The sequence below is a fragment of the Psilocybe cubensis genome, chromosome 10, assembly GCF_017499595.1.
Source record: "Psilocybe cubensis strain MGC-MH-2018 chromosome 10, whole genome shotgun sequence".
Classification (NCBI taxonomy): domain Eukaryota; kingdom Fungi; phylum Basidiomycota; class Agaricomycetes; order Agaricales; family Agrocybaceae; genus Psilocybe; species Psilocybe cubensis.
In genome coordinates this window covers 1,806,673-1,826,264 of record NC_063008.1, presented here as the reverse complement: position 1 = coordinate 1,826,264, position 19,592 = coordinate 1,806,673, and the positions used below count along the sequence as shown (strand labels likewise).

At 45.9% G+C, this 19,592-nt stretch overlaps 5 protein-coding genes across 5 annotated transcripts; 3 read left to right on the top strand and 2 right to left on the bottom strand.

Moving 5' to 3' along the window:
* Positions 1-4,955: 4,955 nt before the first annotated feature.
* On the top strand, positions 4,956-6,074 carry JR316_0010836 (4'-phosphopantetheinyl transferase pptA; the record flags this gene model as incomplete). The annotated part of the gene is made up of 5 exons (XM_047896500.1): positions 4,956-5,015; positions 5,091-5,175; positions 5,232-5,344; positions 5,408-5,602; positions 5,676-6,074. The coding sequence occupies 5 exons, from the start codon at positions 4,956-4,958 to the stop codon at positions 6,072-6,074; spliced, it is 852 nt and encodes a 283-aa protein (XP_047744545.1).
* A 210-nt stretch (positions 6,075-6,284) lies between these two features.
* JR316_0010835 (Amino-acid permease BAT1) lies at positions 6,285-8,765 on the bottom strand (the record flags this gene model as incomplete). Its single annotated transcript, XM_047896499.1, has 17 exons — positions 6,285-6,367; positions 6,419-6,478; positions 6,543-6,981; positions 7,043-7,113; positions 7,175-7,321; positions 7,369-7,395; positions 7,445-7,465; positions 7,517-7,633; positions 7,686-7,722; positions 7,788-7,864; positions 7,917-7,989; positions 8,042-8,237; positions 8,293-8,359; positions 8,423-8,437; positions 8,496-8,504; positions 8,557-8,584; positions 8,640-8,765. The coding sequence occupies 17 exons, from the start codon at positions 8,763-8,765 to the stop codon at positions 6,285-6,287; spliced, it is 1,593 nt and encodes a 530-aa protein (XP_047744544.1).
* A 1,916-nt stretch (positions 8,766-10,681) lies between these two features.
* Positions 10,682-11,365, bottom strand: JR316_0010834 (uncharacterized protein; the record flags this gene model as incomplete). Its single annotated transcript, XM_047896498.1, has 1 exon — positions 10,682-11,365. The coding sequence occupies one exon, from the start codon at positions 11,363-11,365 to the stop codon at positions 10,682-10,684; it is 684 nt and encodes a 227-aa protein (XP_047744543.1).
* A 2,308-nt stretch (positions 11,366-13,673) lies between these two features.
* On the top strand, positions 13,674-15,756 carry JR316_0010833 (uncharacterized protein; the record flags this gene model as incomplete). The annotated part of the gene is made up of 4 exons (XM_047896497.1): positions 13,674-13,815; positions 13,874-15,069; positions 15,134-15,598; positions 15,670-15,756. 4 exons carry the CDS (start codon positions 13,674-13,676, stop codon positions 15,754-15,756), a joined length of 1,890 nt encoding a protein of 629 aa, XP_047744542.1.
* A 652-nt stretch (positions 15,757-16,408) lies between these two features.
* Positions 16,409-19,265, top strand: JR316_0010832 (putative NOC2 family protein; the record flags this gene model as incomplete). Its single annotated transcript, XM_047896496.1, has 12 exons — positions 16,409-16,617; positions 16,687-16,783; positions 16,844-16,940; positions 16,999-17,231; positions 17,299-17,404; positions 17,467-17,557; positions 17,613-17,799; positions 17,855-17,968; positions 18,023-18,211; positions 18,270-18,436; positions 18,548-19,160; positions 19,227-19,265. 12 exons carry the CDS (start codon positions 16,409-16,411, stop codon positions 19,263-19,265), a joined length of 2,142 nt encoding a protein of 713 aa, XP_047744541.1.
* Positions 19,266-19,592: the final 327 nt, after the last annotated feature.

Genomic DNA, 19,592 nt, shown 5'->3' with positions numbered 1-19,592 from the left:
TGTGAGGGAGTTTTTGAAGCAGAAAGCCGCTCCACTTTGCAAGACAGCTGCAGAAACACCTCTACCTCCTCTTCGGGCGATTAATCATAAAATTGATCTTATTGACGAGTCTGTGCAGTATCCCTGGCGACCTGCTCGATGCCCTGAGTCATTTATGTCTCAATGGGTTGAGAAAAGAAATGCTTACCTTAATACAGGGCGCTGGGAAATAACTAACTCCCGCAATACAGTTCCAATGTTATTTATCCCAAAACCTGGGAAGCCGGGTGAGATGCCTAAGTTGAGAACAGTGAATGACTTACGTGCACGGAATCAAAACACGCGTAAACTCACCAGCCCGTTGCCTGACATCGATGGAATCCTGCGTCGAGTGGCTAGCAAGCCTTATCGAAGTATGATTGACTTGAAAGATGCTTATGAGCAAGTGCGCATTGAGCCCGCTGACGTATGGAAGACGGCATTTGCCACACCAAACGGTAATATGGTGTCGCATGTCATTCAACAAGGGGATTGCAATGCACCGGCCACATTTCAGTCGTTGATGAACCACATATTTGCACCATATATAGGGAAATTCCTAGATGTATACCTAGATGACATTGTCATTTACTCGGATACATTAAAGGAACACATTGAGCATGTGTCAATTGTTATTGACATATTGAAGCGAGAGAAATTCTACTTATCTGCTAATAAGTTGGATTTTTTATGCAAGAAGGTTAAGATACTAGGTCGCATTGTGGATAGCGAAGGCATTCAGATGGACCCACACAAAGTTGATGCTTTGGTTAAATGGAAAGTTCCCACCAATAGGGATTTGTTGAGAGGATTTCTAGGCGCTGCTAGTTACCTTGCTGATGATATTGAGAGTGTGCGGATACCTATGGGTATTCTGCATACATTAACCAGCAAAGAGGTACCTTTTAGATGGGAAGCAACTCACCAGAGAGCATTTGAGGAAATAAAGGAACGCGCAAACAAGTACAAAGACCATCATAGGCGCCCGTTGGATTACTCGGAGGGCGCGCCGCCAATTAATGTAGTCACGGATGCGAGTATTACCGGGATTGCGGGTGTGATCAGTCAAGGAGAGGACTGGAAAACCGCGACTGTGGCGGCATTTTATTCAGCAAAATTATCACCTGCTCAGCAGAATTACCCTGTACACGAGGTGGAGATGTTAGCAGGCTTAGAAACAATGATGCGTTATAGGGATTTACTTTTGGGAGTTAAGTTCCGATGGTATACTGACCATAAAGGTCTTGTTACTGTCCTGAACCACAGGGACATCGATCGGGCAAGTAGCGGACGCCGTGCACGATGGCTAGAACAACTAGCCATGTTTAATTTCGAAGTAATATACGTGCCGGGTGCTGAAAATATATTGAGTGATGCGCTATCTCGAATCTATGCTTCGGACGCACCTGGAACGGTGAGAGCAAGCTCTGAGTACACCCAGCACAATGATTGGGATGATAACTCTGCAATGGAGGTTGCTTTAATGTCGATAACTAGTCCAGTACTTGTGGGTGCAGAAGCCGAGTGCGCCACAGTTGTAAATCCAAACTTTGTTGGACGCCGATCAAAGCGCATACGTGAGATAGAGGGCGCGGAAACTGGCCGTCCTGAGTCGTCTAACGAGTTTGCGGCTAGAATGAAGGGTCTAGTTAAAATAAATGGACCAAAAGAACGAGACTTACATGCGCCGGCTGTTCAACAACGTTTGACAATTAAGTTACCTGCTCGGAATAAAGCTGCGAGTGTTCGATGCGACGCTGGGATTCAAACAGACGGATTAAATGAGGACAATGAGCCCTTGGAGCCTGCAATCGGTTGGGAACGTGAGGCACTCACTGGACTCGAAGATATGGTTGGTATGAAGGTGGTAGACGCCGTGAAAGGTCGCTATAACGAGGACTCTTTCTTTGCAGAGGTGGTAAAGTGTCCACAGGATTTCAAGACATTTGAGTACGACTCCATTGGGGGTTTGTTGTATTTAAGGCATGCAGACGGTTCCAAACGGTTGTGTGTTCCTAATATAAGGGTAGACGACCGTTCTGTGCGCGAATTTATAATTTCTGAGGCACATAGCGTGCTGGCGCATTTAGGCGCCCGTAAAACGTATGCCTACTTAAGGGATTTAGTATGGTGGAAAACAATGGCTGGGGACATTGAGAAATTTTGTGCTTCATGCACAAAGTGTCTGGTAACGAAGGATAGCCACCAGAAGCCTTACGGGCTACTGAATCCGTTAGGAACTTGTAAACGGCCTTGGGAAGCGATTGGAATTGATTTTGTTGGCCCCCTGCCTGTGTCCGAGAACAGGGATGGTTTCTATGACATGATTGTGGTCATAATTGATCTGTTTAGTGGAATGGTTCATTTAGTGCCAGGAAGAGTCAACTATAAGGCAAAGGATATCGCTGAATTAGTCTTTGCAGAGGTATATAAGTTGCATGGATTACCCGAGGCAATTGTCAGTGATAGAGACAAATGGTTCCAGAGTGACTTCTGGCAAGAGTTGCATCGTTTAATTGGTACTAAGCTGCGCATGTCCAGCGCTTATCATCCGCAGACGGATGGAGCAACCGAGAGAGCTAATAAAACGATTGGACAGATGCTTCGGCAGTGCATTTCAGCTAATCAGCGTGATTGGGTTATAAAGTTGCCTGCAATTGAATTTGCTATTAATTCTGCCAGGTCTGAGAGCACTGGGTTTGCGCCATTCTTCCTTAATTATGGGCGCTTACCTCGCTCATTTATATGGGACTCGGATAAACCAGTTGATTTTCCGGGTGTTAAAGTCTTTGCCATGAAAATGAAGTCTGCCCTGATGAAAGCTCACGATTCAATCATTGCGTCTCGTGTAAAGTCCATTAGAGGTGCAAATAGAAAACGCATTCGCGCACCCTTTAAAGTAGATGACTTGGTTTATATTTCTACTGCTAATATTGATATACCTAAGGGGTTGAGTCGTAAATTAGCGCCTCGCTTTGTAGGACCATTCAAAATTGTGGAGGACTTTAATAACAACTCGTATCGTATTGATTTATCTAGTGATTTAAAACGAAGGGGAGTGCATGATGTATTCCATGCTTCTTTATTGAGAATTCATGTGCCAAATGATGATAGGTTGTTTCCAGGTCGTCTGGATAGTCAGATCTTCAGGACTGAAGACCTGGAGGGCGAGTGGGCAGTACAGAGAATTAGTAATCATATAAATGATGTGAATGGCACCTTGAAGTTTGAAGTTCAATGGAAATCAGGAGACAAAACTTGGGTGAATTATGAAGATATCAAACATTTACAAGAATTGGAAGAATACCTGGATGCGAAGGGCGTCAAACACGTCACTGAACTTGCCAAGAACAATGAAAAGAAAGTTCCAGATAATTCGCATATTTTCTCTGGTATGATACAATTTGAAATTGAAAAGTTAGAGATGAGATATAAGAAGGGAACAGAATGGTATATTGAACCAGAAACCTATCCCTACCCTACACTCGAAGCTATCTTATACAACTATATGTCCAACTCTTCCTCGACTACACAACAACAGGACGCTACGATGACGGACCAGATGGGTAGCATGCACATCAGCCCACCATCAGGTGCAAACACAACTTCTCAAGTTTCCCACGTCCAGCCGGCTGCGGCCATCCAGCATGCACAAAGCATGTCCCACGAGCCTCCATCGACCATGATACCCGTGTCCAATCCACCTGCTGGACCTGATACGTCGAAGGGAGAACAAACGAGACTTGACAATGACCACGGTAGCGTGAACACCCCTATCAATTTAATATCGCGTGTTAATTATAGAACAGTGATGCGTGATTACAGTCTCATGCTCGCGCAAATGTATCCGCGTGACTTCTTCGCTCGACCTTTCACTCTGTGCATTCCTCTAGCCGGATTCGCACTCTTGTTCAAAATATCTCCATTCGAGTACGGCATCATCGACGAGAATAACACGGTTCGATCGATTCACGCGGCTCAACTAAAGGACTTCATTTCATTCGCCTATCGTGTTGTCAAACCCATGCCACCCAACACTCACTTGCTCATGCCAGTTGGCTATACGGAGTTCGTATCTTATTTACATCGAGACCCTAACCCCGCCAATCGCCTGACTCAATTCGACGACCGTGGCAATATTATTTCGGAGGCAAAGGGTCACTTTCCGCTAACCATCAACTTCCCGTCGGAGTTCGAACTCGCCAACGCCATTGAACTGGCTGCCTCTTACGGAAGCGTTCGAGAAATCAAGAAAGTCAATCAGGTCGTCCTTGATACCGCTCTCCACCGCGTGCATCCTTACGCCAAACGGGGCCACAAGAGCCATTCCGCGGGAATGCCTGGAGGGCGTATGTGACGGCGGCATCACATTGTCGATGCCGAGCCATCACGGCAAGAATACTGCCGGAATATTACTAAGTTTTCTACGCTTTTCTATCGTGTTCGTATTTGATATTCAAGTGACTGTGTCTATGACGTAGGTAGGTAGGTAGAAAGGTATAAAAGACGTAGTTAGAGTAGTGTAGAAGTTCGACCTTGAATAGACATATTTTAGCCAGTCTTTCTGAGGTTCGAAGTGTGCCGGGACTCGTGTATTCTCACGCCCCGTCACATCACGACCCCGGAAACTCGTGATGGAAATTGTATTTTTGACACTTAAACCTCGTCCGCGAGGTAAAATGGCTGCCTTCTTTTCCTTTGTCGTGCGTTCGCCCTACACGCACATCCCACATCCACACCCAGCTGGACACAGGCTAATCGAGCTGTATCGCGGATAACTGTGAGTTCTGTCTTTACTGAAGGCTGTGTTATAAGCAATCAAGTGACTCATGTTAATTGGATAGGTTATCCACGAGGCAGCGCCCTACACTACACTGTACAACTCCCTATCGATCTGGTCGAAACACACTGATTCGACACTAATCTTCCATTACACAATGAGCTACGAAACGGTGCTGGTTTGGATGTTATCTCTGAACAGAGAGTACGCGAAAATTGTGAGTCACCCCATGGCCACTTTATTTTTCTTTGAGCAGTTCATTTAAAAGCTTGTTGCACAAACGAATTTGTAGGAATATGATACAGCGTACCAATTGTGCAAACTATGCTTCCCAAATGACAAGTACAAATACGACTTCAATAACCCAGATTCTTTTCGTAAGTCCCGATCTCGTGCATCGCTGCTATTGAGGGTGCCTAATGATAATTCACAGGTATGCTGATGACCCAGCTGCTCCCCGTGCTAATGATGCGCCATCGCCGCGTCCCTCGCGCCAAATGGAAAGACCACGTAACCCCCGCAGGCAAACACTGGATAGAACACATAGTAAGCCCATCGCTCATCCACACCACTGATTGATTCTAAAGCTGACGATGTCTGCTTCCAAAGCCGTCCGAATCGTCAAATAGGGCACGGCCGCCCAGCATAGGCTACCAATTGACTTTCCACAATTCCCTATGTGGCATGGCGGTGACGCAGGGCACGCCAGCGCAGGTGGTGAATATCGGGCTGGGGGTCAAGCAGCTCAAGGTGGAACCGAGAGGCACATCCGTCCCAGTCTATTTCGAGTCTCTATCCCACAAAGTGCGTCATACACCCTCTTCCTCCCTTTGTCAATCTCACTACATCCGTTAACCCATCATCTTACCTTTCGCAGCTAACTCCACTAGAGATCGCAAACGTCTCCAACAACCCGGACGAAATCGTCCTCAAACGACTGTGCATGCTCATCGCACTCAAAGAGTCCTACATCAAAGCGATCGGGCAGCCGATGGGGTTCGACTACTCGCGCCTCGAATTCGACATCCCCAACCGGCGCGCGACGGGCGACGGCAACCTGCTCATGGGCTGGGAGTTCCGAGTGTTCGGCGCCAAGCTCGGCGTCGCGCGCGGCACGATTCTCAAGCAGGAGGAGTACGAATGCGTGTGCGCGTACTACCGCGGCACGGTCGAGACTACGTTCATCTTCCACCAGACTCCGCAGGAGCTCGAGAATTGGGTCCAGTTTATTAACATCGACCAGCTAATGGCTGTTGCGTCCAAACTGGCCGCTTGAACTTTCCGATTCTCTTTCTTTTCTTTCTTTTTTTATTCCCTTGCTCTCGAGTCGTTGCTTGTACCCCCTGTATGCTGCTGCTATGCCTTGGATCCTTGAATCTTTTCGTTCTTGGGTAACCGCTGTCTGCTGTGTAAATTTTGTATTATAATACCAGTCACACACACACACTACTTATTATCGCTGGCACTCAATGTGCCTAGGGATAAATCAATTCCCTTGTTTCTCAAACTCTACGACTTGGGAATCATCATCACTGGGAAGAGGCGGTCCTTTGTAATTATACCTTCCATCTGCAATTAAGTTTGAGAATTCTGTCCTGTTGGAAACATCGAAGAACTCACTGATTAGGTACCAAACAGCACTGATAACGGCAAATCCAACAAACACCACAGAGGCATAATCTACAAAAAAAAATATCAGTCCCATTGTATTAACGGTCTGATAAGCAAAACTGTGACAACGCACTCATCGAAGTTTCCGTCACCGGAATCACAGCAGGCATCGAGAACAAGACAATCTCAAAGACCACCCACACAATCGCAAAAATATTGATGGCAAATCCCCATTTCCCAAGGTTAAATGGCGCATCTTGCATATCCCTGCGTCCATTCGCAACCGAGATCGCAATCGGCATCGCATAACTCGCGCCGAGGCAGATCACAGCAACACCGACGAACGCGTTGAACGCGGCCGTCGACCCGAGGAAGATGAGCCCGAGCAAAAGCTGGATGGAGAGCGAGAGCAGGTACGCGTAGACGGGAACGTCGCCGAGGCTCCGGTTCACTTTGGACCAGACTTGGTGCAATGGGATGGCTTTATCGCGCGAGAAGCTCCATGTTGCACGCGAGGCTGCGCAGCAGATGGAGATGGCGCAGAACATGCCGATGCCAAAGATTATCAGCCACTGAGATAGCGATTCGTCAGTCAATTTTTGAGTGTTTACGCATGAAAAAATCTTGCCGTACCATCCCAAAGCCACCGCCCTTTGACCCCATGATGAGCTGGAAAAGTACGCCGATGGGTTGGCCCCCGGGCACTATGTGGGGACAACAATTGAAGTCTGATGTGTGTTACATTGACGAAATAAGGAGCCGTACCAGCCAGAAGAGTTGCTACGTCAGGGAGGGTGAACAAAATCGGAAGCAGGAAGATCAACCCAATAATGAAACTGATAGGAATGGCCCAGCTCATGGCAAGGGGCAGCTGGACAGTTGGATCGTGCACTTCTTCCGCCATACTAGCGACTGCAAAGGTGGTCAGTGCATGCACAGTTTGTTGGAGATTAGCTTACCCATTCCGGTGGCAGAAAATGTATAAGCTAAAAAGTATCAGATCACATATACCTAGCAGTAAACACAATATCATACCAGGCTGGTAAAAAAGCGTCACTATATGTTCATGTATTTCAGAGATACGCGGGGATCATACCGGAAGCAGACCAATAAAAAATGACCATCCAGGCGTCCACCCCGACCCAGAAGGATCAAAGTGCGTCAGCGCAAAGTTGGCTGAATGCCGCCCTGACGCCGCCTTGACGGATAAGCAAACGAGGATCACTGTCTACTTATCAGACAGGGACAGACATGATATGTTGAACTTGAAACAAACCGATGACCCCGAGAGCCGTCCAACAGGCACAGATAATCTGGGGTAGACAGCACAATTTGATCAGCTGGGGAGTCTGTGATAAGAAACTAGAGGAAAAATTACATCTAGAGTTGGTAGAAAAGAATTGAAAAAAATTCCAACGAGCGTAGCAACGACCGCGACTCCCAAGAAAACAAGGTCTACAAAACCACATAAGCATAAAATTGACCATAAAGTAAAGTAGAAACTGACAAGTTTGCCAGGCTTGGGGTTCCCATTCTGGATGGAATATGCCTATACCAGCTACCAAAATTTGTGCAGTACCCTATATTGAATGTCAATTTGGAGTCGAGTTTAAAAATGATATAAATGCTCACAAAAGTCACCGACAAACTAATTGTCCATACCCCCACCATTGTAAGCCAACCATTAATCCATGACAACAGCACGCGATGTTTCGGAGGGCCCAGACGGAAGCACCAGTAATATGCACCTGCAGAGGTGGGATATTTCGAGCAGACCTCTGCTAGCGATACCGCGAGCGGTTCACTGGTAATTGATATCAAAACCCAGCTTGGAAACCAGAAGTCAAAACGCGGCCAGACATTGGATGATAATGGAATCTTACCCCCAGATGATGTTGGCAGGTCCACCGGCAACAAGAGAAGTAGCAATAGGAGCAGCCAGCCCGAAAGCTGCATATGAAGAAGATAAGAATAAACATCGGTTTAAAAGAAAATATTGAAATATCAACTTACGAACGGCAATAATAGCTTGAATTGACATGAATGCGTAGTTCTCCTCAATGGTAAGTTAAGCAGATAGACATACCCAATAACACTGTTGATGTTTAGCTTTTGCTGCTAAGTTGAGAAGTGAAAATTTGACTCACTGAACAATATATGGAAGAGGCCTCGAGTCTAGGAGAGACAGCTTTGGTGAGCATTTTACAACTCGTTTCGTTCGAAAACGTACCCTTGTGAGCTCCTGATGATATCCCATCTTCTCCAAACCACGGACCACATCATCAGTAACTCCCACTTCTTGCTTCGACACTGCTCCATCGTTTGCCCTCGAAGAGGTGTCAGACTCCTTCGCCATTGTCACGGTCCAGAGAAAAAAACGAAGCAGATGATGATGGGGGGTCGACAACAATGAAGACCTTGGGGAAGATACCACCTATCAATACAGTTCGGGACAGCTATTCGGGGCAGAATAACATGTCGTAATATCCCGCCTAAGGCTTCCACGCTTGAAATGTCACCAGATTGCTTCGATTCCACGGCTGATTGGAGTTATATGTATAAACGTGAGAGTGTGAAGGTACGATAAAGCTGCGCCGCCATTTCAAAACTTTGCATGAATGCAGTATGCTTGTCGTAAAAGCTTCCTGTGGCAAATAGTAAGGTCTTTCAGGTGTCGAGATGAACGTGAACGTGGTAGTAGGGCAGTAGAAGAACCGCCTTTGGAAGTTTGGATTAGCGGGAGAAATCCTTCCGAGTTAGTTTCTTCATTGTGAGAAACCTTAATCTTGTACTGTCCACATTATGACCAAATTATAACCTGATAAAAAAAGACAGAAATAAGTAAATCAGTCTCGCCACACTTCACTCTTCGATACTGAGTATATATCATTGATTTGAGGATCATACTTTGTATTTTTCTGTTATAAGATGTTCACAGGCTGTCAGAGAACGGTTAACCCGGATATGAGGTGGCACAAGGTATAGTAAGGAGGAATTTGGCAATGAACGACCATGTACATAGCGACCTTGAACCCCTTGAACCCCGGCAAAGAAATGAATGCGTTATGTAAGCATTATTGGTTCTCCTTGTTCTATAGCGAACTCCCTGTGACTTGGGGACCCGGTCACCGGCTTGGGTCACCAGAAATATTATGTAATTCGTCACGCTCGGGCCCTTCCGCGTGCCAAAAAATTCAGAATTTTGTGCATTTCAGTGTGCTAAGTTCTCCGAGCATCTCCCGATCGCCCGCCTTGTCACTCGCGGTCACCAGAGTTTGGCGGGTGCATAGACCCTTAGGTCACCAGCTTTTCGATGTCCGACAACTTTTTAAGTAACTTCGCGGCCATTGGCGGCATGGCCATCTTAATTGGGCTCCGCCGCGTCATGTGACGGTTCCCGCGATCCGTTACACGGTCGCGTTTTGGAGCTTCTGCAAACCGTTTAAATGTTGAATGTGAACAGTGACCCCAGTTCAATCTCGTTTAATATGGGTTGGATAGTAATGGGTATAATTATATTTTATTGTATGTACCAAACTCAATTTTAAAGCCTCAGACTTTTGCAAAAAAGACTCATTAGAGCCTTCAAAAATTAATATTTACACTGGTAAGAAAGGTTTACTTCTGCTCTGACAGTACTGTATTCACAATGTACATGCTTTTTTGTGTATGCTGGAGTGTGAACTGCTAAAGTATACATGCAAAGAGTGCATGCTGCAGTTGGCACATAAGATTGTATGCAATCTCCTCATTTCTTGGAAATAATTCACCTAGTTATTGTTATGATCACGTTGACCCATGTCAGTACTCATTTAAACGGCTGAAAAGTGAAGTAAAAGTACAATCTACATCCTGAAACACAAATAATTCACAGATGAGACTCGGAATTTTGCATTTTCACCTTTAAATAAGTCATTTTATGCTCAAATTTAGGCAAGTTGATGCTTCCACTCCTTGATATTAGGCAAACGAGGAAGGACAGATTAGTCTAACTATATACAAGAGTATAGTGTACTGATTTAGATGTTTCTGACATTACAATTTTTAAACAAATCTTCCAAATCATTGAAATTGATGGGAAGCGGGACTTGCGAGTTTCACTGCGGTTCCCACGTTGACAAGCTTTCTTGGCCTTGCACCTGTCTTACACTGGCCTTGCAGCTTCCTTGCTTGCTCAACGACACCAATTACACATACAAACACTTCAACTTTATTATGTTCGTCATACCCGCGTCGTAGAGTCCTCAGAACTACGATGTAAAGAATATGGACCTACTCAATCTGACCATCGATCTCCCACTGTATATGGCCCACTCTGGCCACAATGAAGTCTCTCTTTTCAAATGAATCTCCCATGTAACCACCATCCAACAAGATATCAAAGTAACGACGCACGATGCCACAGGCCTGTCTTGGATTGATGATTTCTCCATTTTCTTCGCGAAGGCGCATTTCTTCAGGCGAAATCGGTGGAGTTGCAAAGTTGAGCACCAATTTATCGACCATAACAGTAAACAGTTTGTGGGCCTTTTCTGGATCTCGTCTGAAATATTTAAATCTCGATCTTTGAGGATTTTTGCTCAGATTGAGGAAATTAGGGCCCCATTTGAGAAAACGAGTTAATATCGCCTCGAGGCCTCGTATTATCCTGCTAGGCCCGCCATTTCCATGAGACCAGAACTCCACTCTTCCGGCTGTCTCAGGATCCAAAAATCTACGTTGGCCAGACAAGCGGAACGTTACATATACACAGGAAATCGTTGCGCCATGCTTGGGATGGATTGGTGGTATGTGAACCCAAGTTGGAACGATTTTAACCTCGTCTACAATTTCGCAGTCCAATTCGTAACACATCCAATCATGGCTGGTCGAGGTCAGAAGCTCCATAAGTGCCAATACTTCTGTGTTAATCTGTCGGTTACACAGGAGAAGAGGTAGAAGCGAGTGCGAAGGCATTGCAGGGTTTAAGGAAGGGTTTGGGTAACAAACACAACACTCGAGAAATTCTTCATCTTCTTTTCTCCACCACAAATCTTTTGACCGCCAACAACCGTTTTCTGAATACAGGCGATCCAGCCCATCTTCTGTCAATGGTAGACGTTTCTTGGAAACGGAAGTCAAGTGCGCCGCATATATCTCCTGCCTTAGCTCCAGAGGGATGGTGAGAAACATCGCGCCCTTGTCAGGAACTGCCAGTAACAATAATGTATGAACCGTATTGGAGATTTTCTGGATCAACGGCGCTGCTGTATACTTTCCCGTTCTTTATATACTATTATTCATCATCAAATCACAGGCCGTGTATTTTCGACCCAACTACAAGTCTACCTGGATACAATTCCGAACATCGAAGGATGATAATTCCAGTAAGGAAACAAACAGACGTTGAAACCACTGCCACTCTCACTGCCATCACCGACACAGTGGCCTCTACATACACGTCGCTGGACGTCTGACCCTGCGTACTATTTTCCACTAAAACTGTTATCTCACTGCTCCCTGCTCACTGATAGCCATACACCAACCCACTCTCTTTGCGTACGCCCATGCGAAGAAGTCGTGGTGTTCAGTCTAACCCTTATCCCCCTCTTTTCATTATTCGCAACACATAAATCATAGCCAGCGAGTTGTACCCGCCGATCCATTCGCCTTTGCTTTGTGATACCTATCGGAAATGGCAAAATTTATAAAGAGAATGTACTCCAAATGTAGTTGCGGTGTGGCGGTGTTTGAATATCATAGCGCTGCACATGTATTATTTAATATTAGCGTCGTATGAAAGCCGGAAGAGCGAGGTGCCCAGACACAAACCAAACATCGTCCGGCAGAGATGCCGAGTGATCGCTAGGCAACTCACAATCCCGCTATGGCTGAACAACTTCCGACACCCTGCACCGAGTGCACTATACAAATATCTATATTCCGTCGCATACTGTAGGTGTTACCTGCCCTGGTAGGTAATCTGGATACACATAATTATTACATGTAATCTAGTACACAATAGCAAACACAATTTTACTGGCATGGCAGGCAATTGCTGCGAAGCCGCCGTTTGGAGTTATTTTTCGCACTATTATTTACTAGTTATGGCCTGTAAGAAAGGGTTTTTGCATCAGTTACAAGTTTTTCTTGCCCCCGCTGTGACGTAAGTAACAATATTGACACCGAGAGTAACAGCGGTTCCGTAGCCTTCATTTATATTGTAGAAATAAGGTGTTCAAAAGAAATAGACAAAGAAAGAGATAACAGGGTTAATTGAGAAATACATGAAGGTAGAGTATAAGTCAGTTTCAAGAAATAGGAAAATAGAGTAAAGAAAATGAGCTAAAGGACTGGGTGTGTCGGGTGGATGGAACAAAGGTGAAGTCCACAGAAAAGTAAATTAAAGATAAGATAAAAGGAAGATAATCGGCGGTGCGGGAAACAGTCAGTTTTCTACAGGCTCACATCAAGGCTCACATCTTCAGCTCAAGGTCTCAACGACGTCGAGCTTAGACCACTCACTGTGCTCTATCACCTGCCCTAGATCTCCTCTTTCTCCTCTCCTCTCATGTCCATTTCGTCCGTTGCCCATGAACAACCGTCCCGCCGTGCTGGGCGCATACCAAAGTTTGGTTTGGGTCTGATGGGTGAGTATAAGCACTCTGGATCTTTTTATAAGCAGTTTACCTGTCCTAGTTCACTTCCTCTCATGTCATCAATGTGCTAGCCAAGGCCCAAACACCGCGGTCATTTTAGTCATGCAAAATATTGAATTTATTGCCTTTCTTACAGGCCATAACTAAATAATAGATGGCGAAAAATAACGTACCTAAAGTATGTGACGGAATATAGATATTTGTATAGTGCACTCGGTGCAGGGTGTCGGAAGTCGTTCAGCCATAGCGGGATTGTGAGTTGCCTAACGATCACTCGGCATCTCTGCCGGACGATGTTTGGTTTGTGGCTGGGCACCTCGCTCTTCCGGCTTTCCATACGTCGCGCTGTATAGGTCTGCGGCACAGGTTCTGACTTCTCAATCATCATGATGTCAATAGCAGGCAAAAAAAGTCTACGGCACTCGGGTAACACCAAGGTAACACGATACTTGCCGCATTTTTTTACATTCCCGCAAAGACACAATGACCAGCGTGAGATCTGTATTTTGCGTTCAGCGACCAGTTCAGATAAATATCTGGTGAGTCCAACAGAGACGCCCTTTGACCCTATTTCTCGACTCAACTCCCTTTGATATCTTATTACATATCAAGCGCTTCGAGAAAGAATGGATTCACCAGATACTGCGGGGAACACCCAGGAATCCATGCTGTCGATGTTCAGAACCAACGGACCTATGATGATCACTGGTGGTCAGTATACCATCTCAAACAACACTTCTCCTTCAACAGCCCATGATCTGCGCCAAGGTACTAATGCCCCAAAAGTACATTTATTCCACTGTCTCAATATGTAACTACTCTTTAGTCTTATTGGACCTCTTTGAGCGACACGTCTCTCTCAGCGCTACACACGACACTATTGAGGACCACCGGCCAACTCTGTGCAGCCCTTTCTCAGCACAGCAGCAACTGTTGGTTACGCGGCTGCTTGTCTGGGCACGCAACAACGATCCACACGCGCCTCCCGTTTTATGGGTGACGGGTCCAACCAGGTCAGGAAAGACGGCCATTGCAAGCACATTTGCCGAAATCCTACAAAGCAACGATTTGCTAGGTGCCACCTTTTTCTTAAACCCCGAGTCCAACGATAACGGGGAGAGAGGGGGAATAACGACGCGTGGCGCAACTGAACCTTTCCTGGTTCCAACCCTCGCACTGCAGCTCTGCGAGACCGTGCCCGCGCTCCAGCCGCTTATGATCTGCGTGATGCAGCGCGCGCCATTCCTCTTTCAGCGGTCGCTCTCCACCCAGATGGAGCGGCTCATCGTCCAACCCTTATTAATGTTACCGTTTGTGTCTATTGACGGCAACGAAGCAACCAAATTCCAACCAGTCATTATTGTCGACGGTCTGGATAGCCATCACGCTGCGGGTGGCGCAGCGGAGAGGGTGCTAAATGCAATTCAAGATGCCGCACACCGCCTTCGCGGCCGTGTGAAATTTCTCATTCTCAGTAGGCCGCAGTCCACCATGCTTGCATCCATGAATTCGATTACTCTGCGCATTGACCTCGAGCCCACCACGCATGCCATCCACACAAATAGCCCTTTGATTATCAATGATAACCAAACCGTCGGCATTGACGCTATAGTTCAACCATCCCCTAGGGACGCATGGAACCTTCCCCAAAATCCAACGGTCACTCCAATTAGCCATACACACTTGACTGAGAATGTAAACCACTCAATGGTAAATCAAGCAACAGCAACTAACTCAGGATATGCTGCGCAAACACAGACCTTCTATATGCCCCCATTACCAGACAAAGATATCTGTGTTGAATGCATGATGCGCGACGCTGACATGGCCGATGTCGATGTACTCTCACCGGGTGCCTGGGAGCGGGAAAGTGATTATGTCTTCGAGGAGCTTAAGGCCCGACAACAGGAGGAAGAAGCAAATGGTGGCTCAACCCATCTACCTAACGCCAAGGCGAAGCCCACGATTGCTACAACTGCTGATCCATTAACGGAAAGTAATTTCAAGCTATGGTCAAAGGAAGTAAGTAAGGATATCAAGTATTGTGTCGTTCCTGACAACAAAATATTTCTTTTGTTTCCACTAGTCCTCTTACGAGCTATCAGCCAACCCTACCCGTATCCGTATTCTCACCGAATATCTCAAATCGCAATGGGATCTTCTGGAATCGGAGCAAGCCTCGCGCTATTCCGAGACAAGTACTGGTTCATCGAGCCAAAAAGTACAGCCAACACACGAACACCCGACATTCAGCGACCATTCGAACCGTTTGATGTCAGATAATTGTGATGTGAAATCTCTGCAACAAGGTCATTTAGCGCCCGACTCTCATACCCATATGGGGTTAGGCCCAAAAGAAATGGCGATCGAGTTGAAGGTCCATGATCGACAGCAAAATGCGGCGAGATCTGTAGAAGATCAACCACAATCGGCGAAAAAAGAAACACTAACTTGTGATGAGTCTTTACTTTATTCATATTCAATCAATACTACATTCGCCACTCCAGAATTTGCTACCACCGACGACCCTCCAAAGATGGAATTCCAACCAGTACAACACTTTCCCTGGAGCTTCCAGCGCTTTATGGGGTTATTGACTTATCCATTGGAAAATTTATTCAGCTCCTGGACTACCCTTTTCTTTCAACAGTGGCCCTGAAAGGCCTAAATTCTCTTCTTATCGGCGAGCAACAGAAAACCCCACCTTGACAAACGGCAAGAAGACTTTCAAGTCCTGCTTGGATTTACGTACATCCGTTCTGTATTAATGTACTAACAACCATCTCTGATATCAACTCTTTCAAACATGACAGTCATACAGGCTAATTTGGAATGACAATAGATCCAAACAATTGTCAAATCCGATGGGTTATTTTTTTTAAAGATAGCTGTTCTGTAATTGTTGACGCACGGGAGACTGGAAGCACTCGAGAAGTTCTCAAAAGTGGTGCAGATAGGCAAGGGTACATATTTCATTAGCTTGGCAAGAAAGCGTCGACTGCGTTAACGCGGAGATCTCGCACATCATTAGTGTCCCTAGTACCAGAAGATATGCAATGAGGGATGTTTGGCTTCAGTAATATTAACCCAATGCAATGACTTCATAAAAACAGTAAGGGTACCTGTGAAACAAAATAATTGGGTGAATCGGAGTGCAGTCGAAACGATAAGCCAGAAATAGCTTGATCACGTTCATCCGGAAGAAATTGACTTGATTATGTAATAGCTCATTCCTTTGGAAATCTTTGCTCGTTATTTCAAGTGTCTTTGACAATAGATTCAAAGAGCGAGACGCTTTTCGCAGGCTTTCGCGAATATCATCCATCTACATTACCTCACGTCATACACCCAGCCTTGAATAATGGGCAAAAAAGCGACCAAAGCGACAAAGAAGTTTGTCGCCAGTGGACAACTAAAGAAGACGATCGAGGCGCGCCGCAAAAAGCAACAAATTGCTAAGAAGTTTGCTGCGCGACGGGGAAACAAAGGAGGGAAAGGGAAAGACCGTGCAGATGATAGGGACGATGAAGAAGATGAGGCCGAGGAGCAGGTAGCACCATCCACCAAAAAGTAAAGTCACTTTCAATTCGCACTGACCGATACATCGTGTTTGGTATTTAGTTTCTACGCGTTATACAGGTCGCAGAAGAGGATGACAGTGGATAGTTTCCTTTCTGGAGACTTTATGGACCAGAGTGACGACGACGGTCTTGGAGATGAAGACCAAGATGTCGGTGTATGTCCACCTCAATTGCTTTTGCTTAATAAATGCTCATTTGGCTTCCATAATGCTCAGATGGGGGGCGGAAACGATTCTGAAGATGATGATTTTGAAGGGGGAGAAGGAGAATCGGATGACGATGGCTCGTTTGCCTCAGTGGACGACTTGGACGGTGCGAAGTTATGTCTTTGGTCGGTCAAGGGTCTCTGACCATTTCTTTGCTGAAATAGAGGATGGCGAAAACCATATGCTCGAACTATCGAAACTCGCAGAAAAAGATCCCGAATTTTACAAATACCTTCAGGAAAATGACAAAGAACTTCTAGAATTCAACCCAGATGCTATCCCTGACGACTCCTCCGATGAGGAAGGTGAAGACGAAGATGTGGATATGGAAGAAGAAGAGAAAACGCCTGTTCTGACGAAGGAACAAATCAAAAAGTGGCAAAAATCACTGTTGGAGGTGTGTAAAGAGTGATTTCTTCTTAGCTATAACTGGCTAACCCCAATCCCGTGTTCGTTTCTTGTAGCAAAGATCATTACGTGCTCTTCGTAAACTACTCATAGCCTTCCGTTCTGCGGCGCACTTGAACGAGGATGGTCGGGTTCTGGCATGGGCTATTGATAGTTCTTCAGGTGAGTCTATCCAGTTCATCCTTACAAATGAGTATTGAACAAGCTGCACTTTTGGTCATCAGTATACAACAAACTGGTCACCACAACGCTGCGATATACACCTGTGGTATTAGAACACCACGTGCCCTATAAAACTCTCGCAAACGGCAAATTGTTCGAATCACCATTCTGTACTTCTCATTTGCCTATCTGACCGTTTTCTGTCCAGCAAACCCCCAACTCAGACCCCAAAATTCAAGACCCTGCAAAAACTCATTCTTTCCCATTTCCACAATGCCACATATATCTTATCACAATTGACCGACGAAGAAACCCTTAGGCTGGCTTTGACTGAAAGCGCGAAGCTGGTGCCATATATCATTAGCAGCAGAAAATCAGTAAAAGCATATCTCAAGGTATGTTACGATGTCATGTCAAAGTGATGATATCTGAAACCTAGGCAACTTTTAGAAATGCTTGGAATTATGGTCTAACGGCGCCGACAGTATACGCATTGCAGCATTCCTTTCTGTGCGAAGACTTGCAGCTTCGTCCGACGAGTCAATAATCGACAACATCATGAAGGTATGCTCTTCCTTTGTTTTCATTATCACGATCTTAAATTTTGTATCTTGCAAGTCAACGTACCTTACTCTCCTTCGTTCGTCGAAATCGACAAGCGCTTTCACCTTGCCTTCAATAAACTTGATGAAGAACTCTGCTTCAGAAGTCTTTTGCTTGGACCATGCTACTGCCTACCAGCATGCGTTCGGTTATATTCGCCAACTTGCCATCCATCTAAGAAACAGCATGAAAATTAAGTCCAAGGTATGACATCACACACATCCCAGTTATAACGAATTAATTTCGTTCTTTTGGCTTGTAGGAAGCTTTTAAACAGGTTTATAATTGGCAATTCGCGCACTGTGTCGACTTCTGGTCAATTGTGCTTGCACGGGCATGTGATGTCCATTCTGAAGAAGCCAATGGTAAACAGAGCGAGCTCCGACCCCTCATCTACCCTCTAGTTCAAGTATGCCTTGGAGCCATCAAGTACGTGTCATTTTTTTTTCTAAATCTACTACAGTCTTGGCTTGGTCCTCCCCTTCCTTTTGGTTGATTACTGCCCGAATTTTTGACTTACTTTGTATGTTCAATTTTTAGGCTCGTACCCAACAGTCGATCGCATCCCTTCCATCTTCAGATCATCCGCTCCCTTCTCCACCTTACTAAGCACACACAAACGTATATTCCTCTCTCGTCGTACCTTGTCCCCATCATCGCCTCATGTCTGACTCCGTCCACTCGACCAAAAGCATCGACACTCCGTCCGTTGGATCTGGAGGTGCAGATCAGGGTGCCCCAGCAGTACGTCAAGACGCGTGTGCTCCTAGAGGGCATTAGCGAAGAGTCGGTATTCTTGCTGGCGGAATGGCTGGCGAGCGCGCCTGTGCACGGCAGTGTCGCTTTCCCTGAGATTGTCGTGCCCATTCTGGTCCTTCTGAGGAAGAGCCTGAAGACCGGGAAGAATTCAAAGACCGGTTCTGCAGGTGGCAAAGAGCAGACGCTGGTTAAAGTGTTTTTGGAGCGGCTGGAAGAGAGCTCGAAATGGATGGAAGAGAAGAGGAAAACTGTGCATTTCGCACCGTCTCGCCTGGGTGATGTTCAGGAGTGGGAGAGGGCTATCAAGCCCAAGCTCGAAAGCGACACACCGCTCGGCAAGTATCTCAAAGTCCAAAGAAAAACGCGGGAAAAACGCCGGAAATTGGTGGAAAAGGTGGGTGTTTTGAACCTGTTTTCTGCTATTCGCGTTGGGAAAGTGACTGACTGTTGATTTCGATAGGCACGGCATGGTGAAGATGAGATCTTGGAAGAGGATTGAGCCCGAAAGGTATATTTCATGTCAGTGGGAGAAAATGACGTCGGTCGTCGACATTTTCCTGTGGCGTTTGATTTCGCTGTGTAGAGGGATGTTATGTCGTAGATAAAATTAAGACTGATGTCTGCCGTCTGCCAGAGTTTATTCCTTCAAGATATGAATATTGTCAGAGTCAGACTCCCGGATATTTTCCACACGTGGAGAAATCAATCATGAGACCACGCCAATATCCAGAGATCAACCACAACAAGTAGGTTGAAAGCAAAATAGGATCCGTTTTGTGTCGTCGTGCAGCGCCGAGATGTGTGGGCCATATTGGTGGGCATCAAT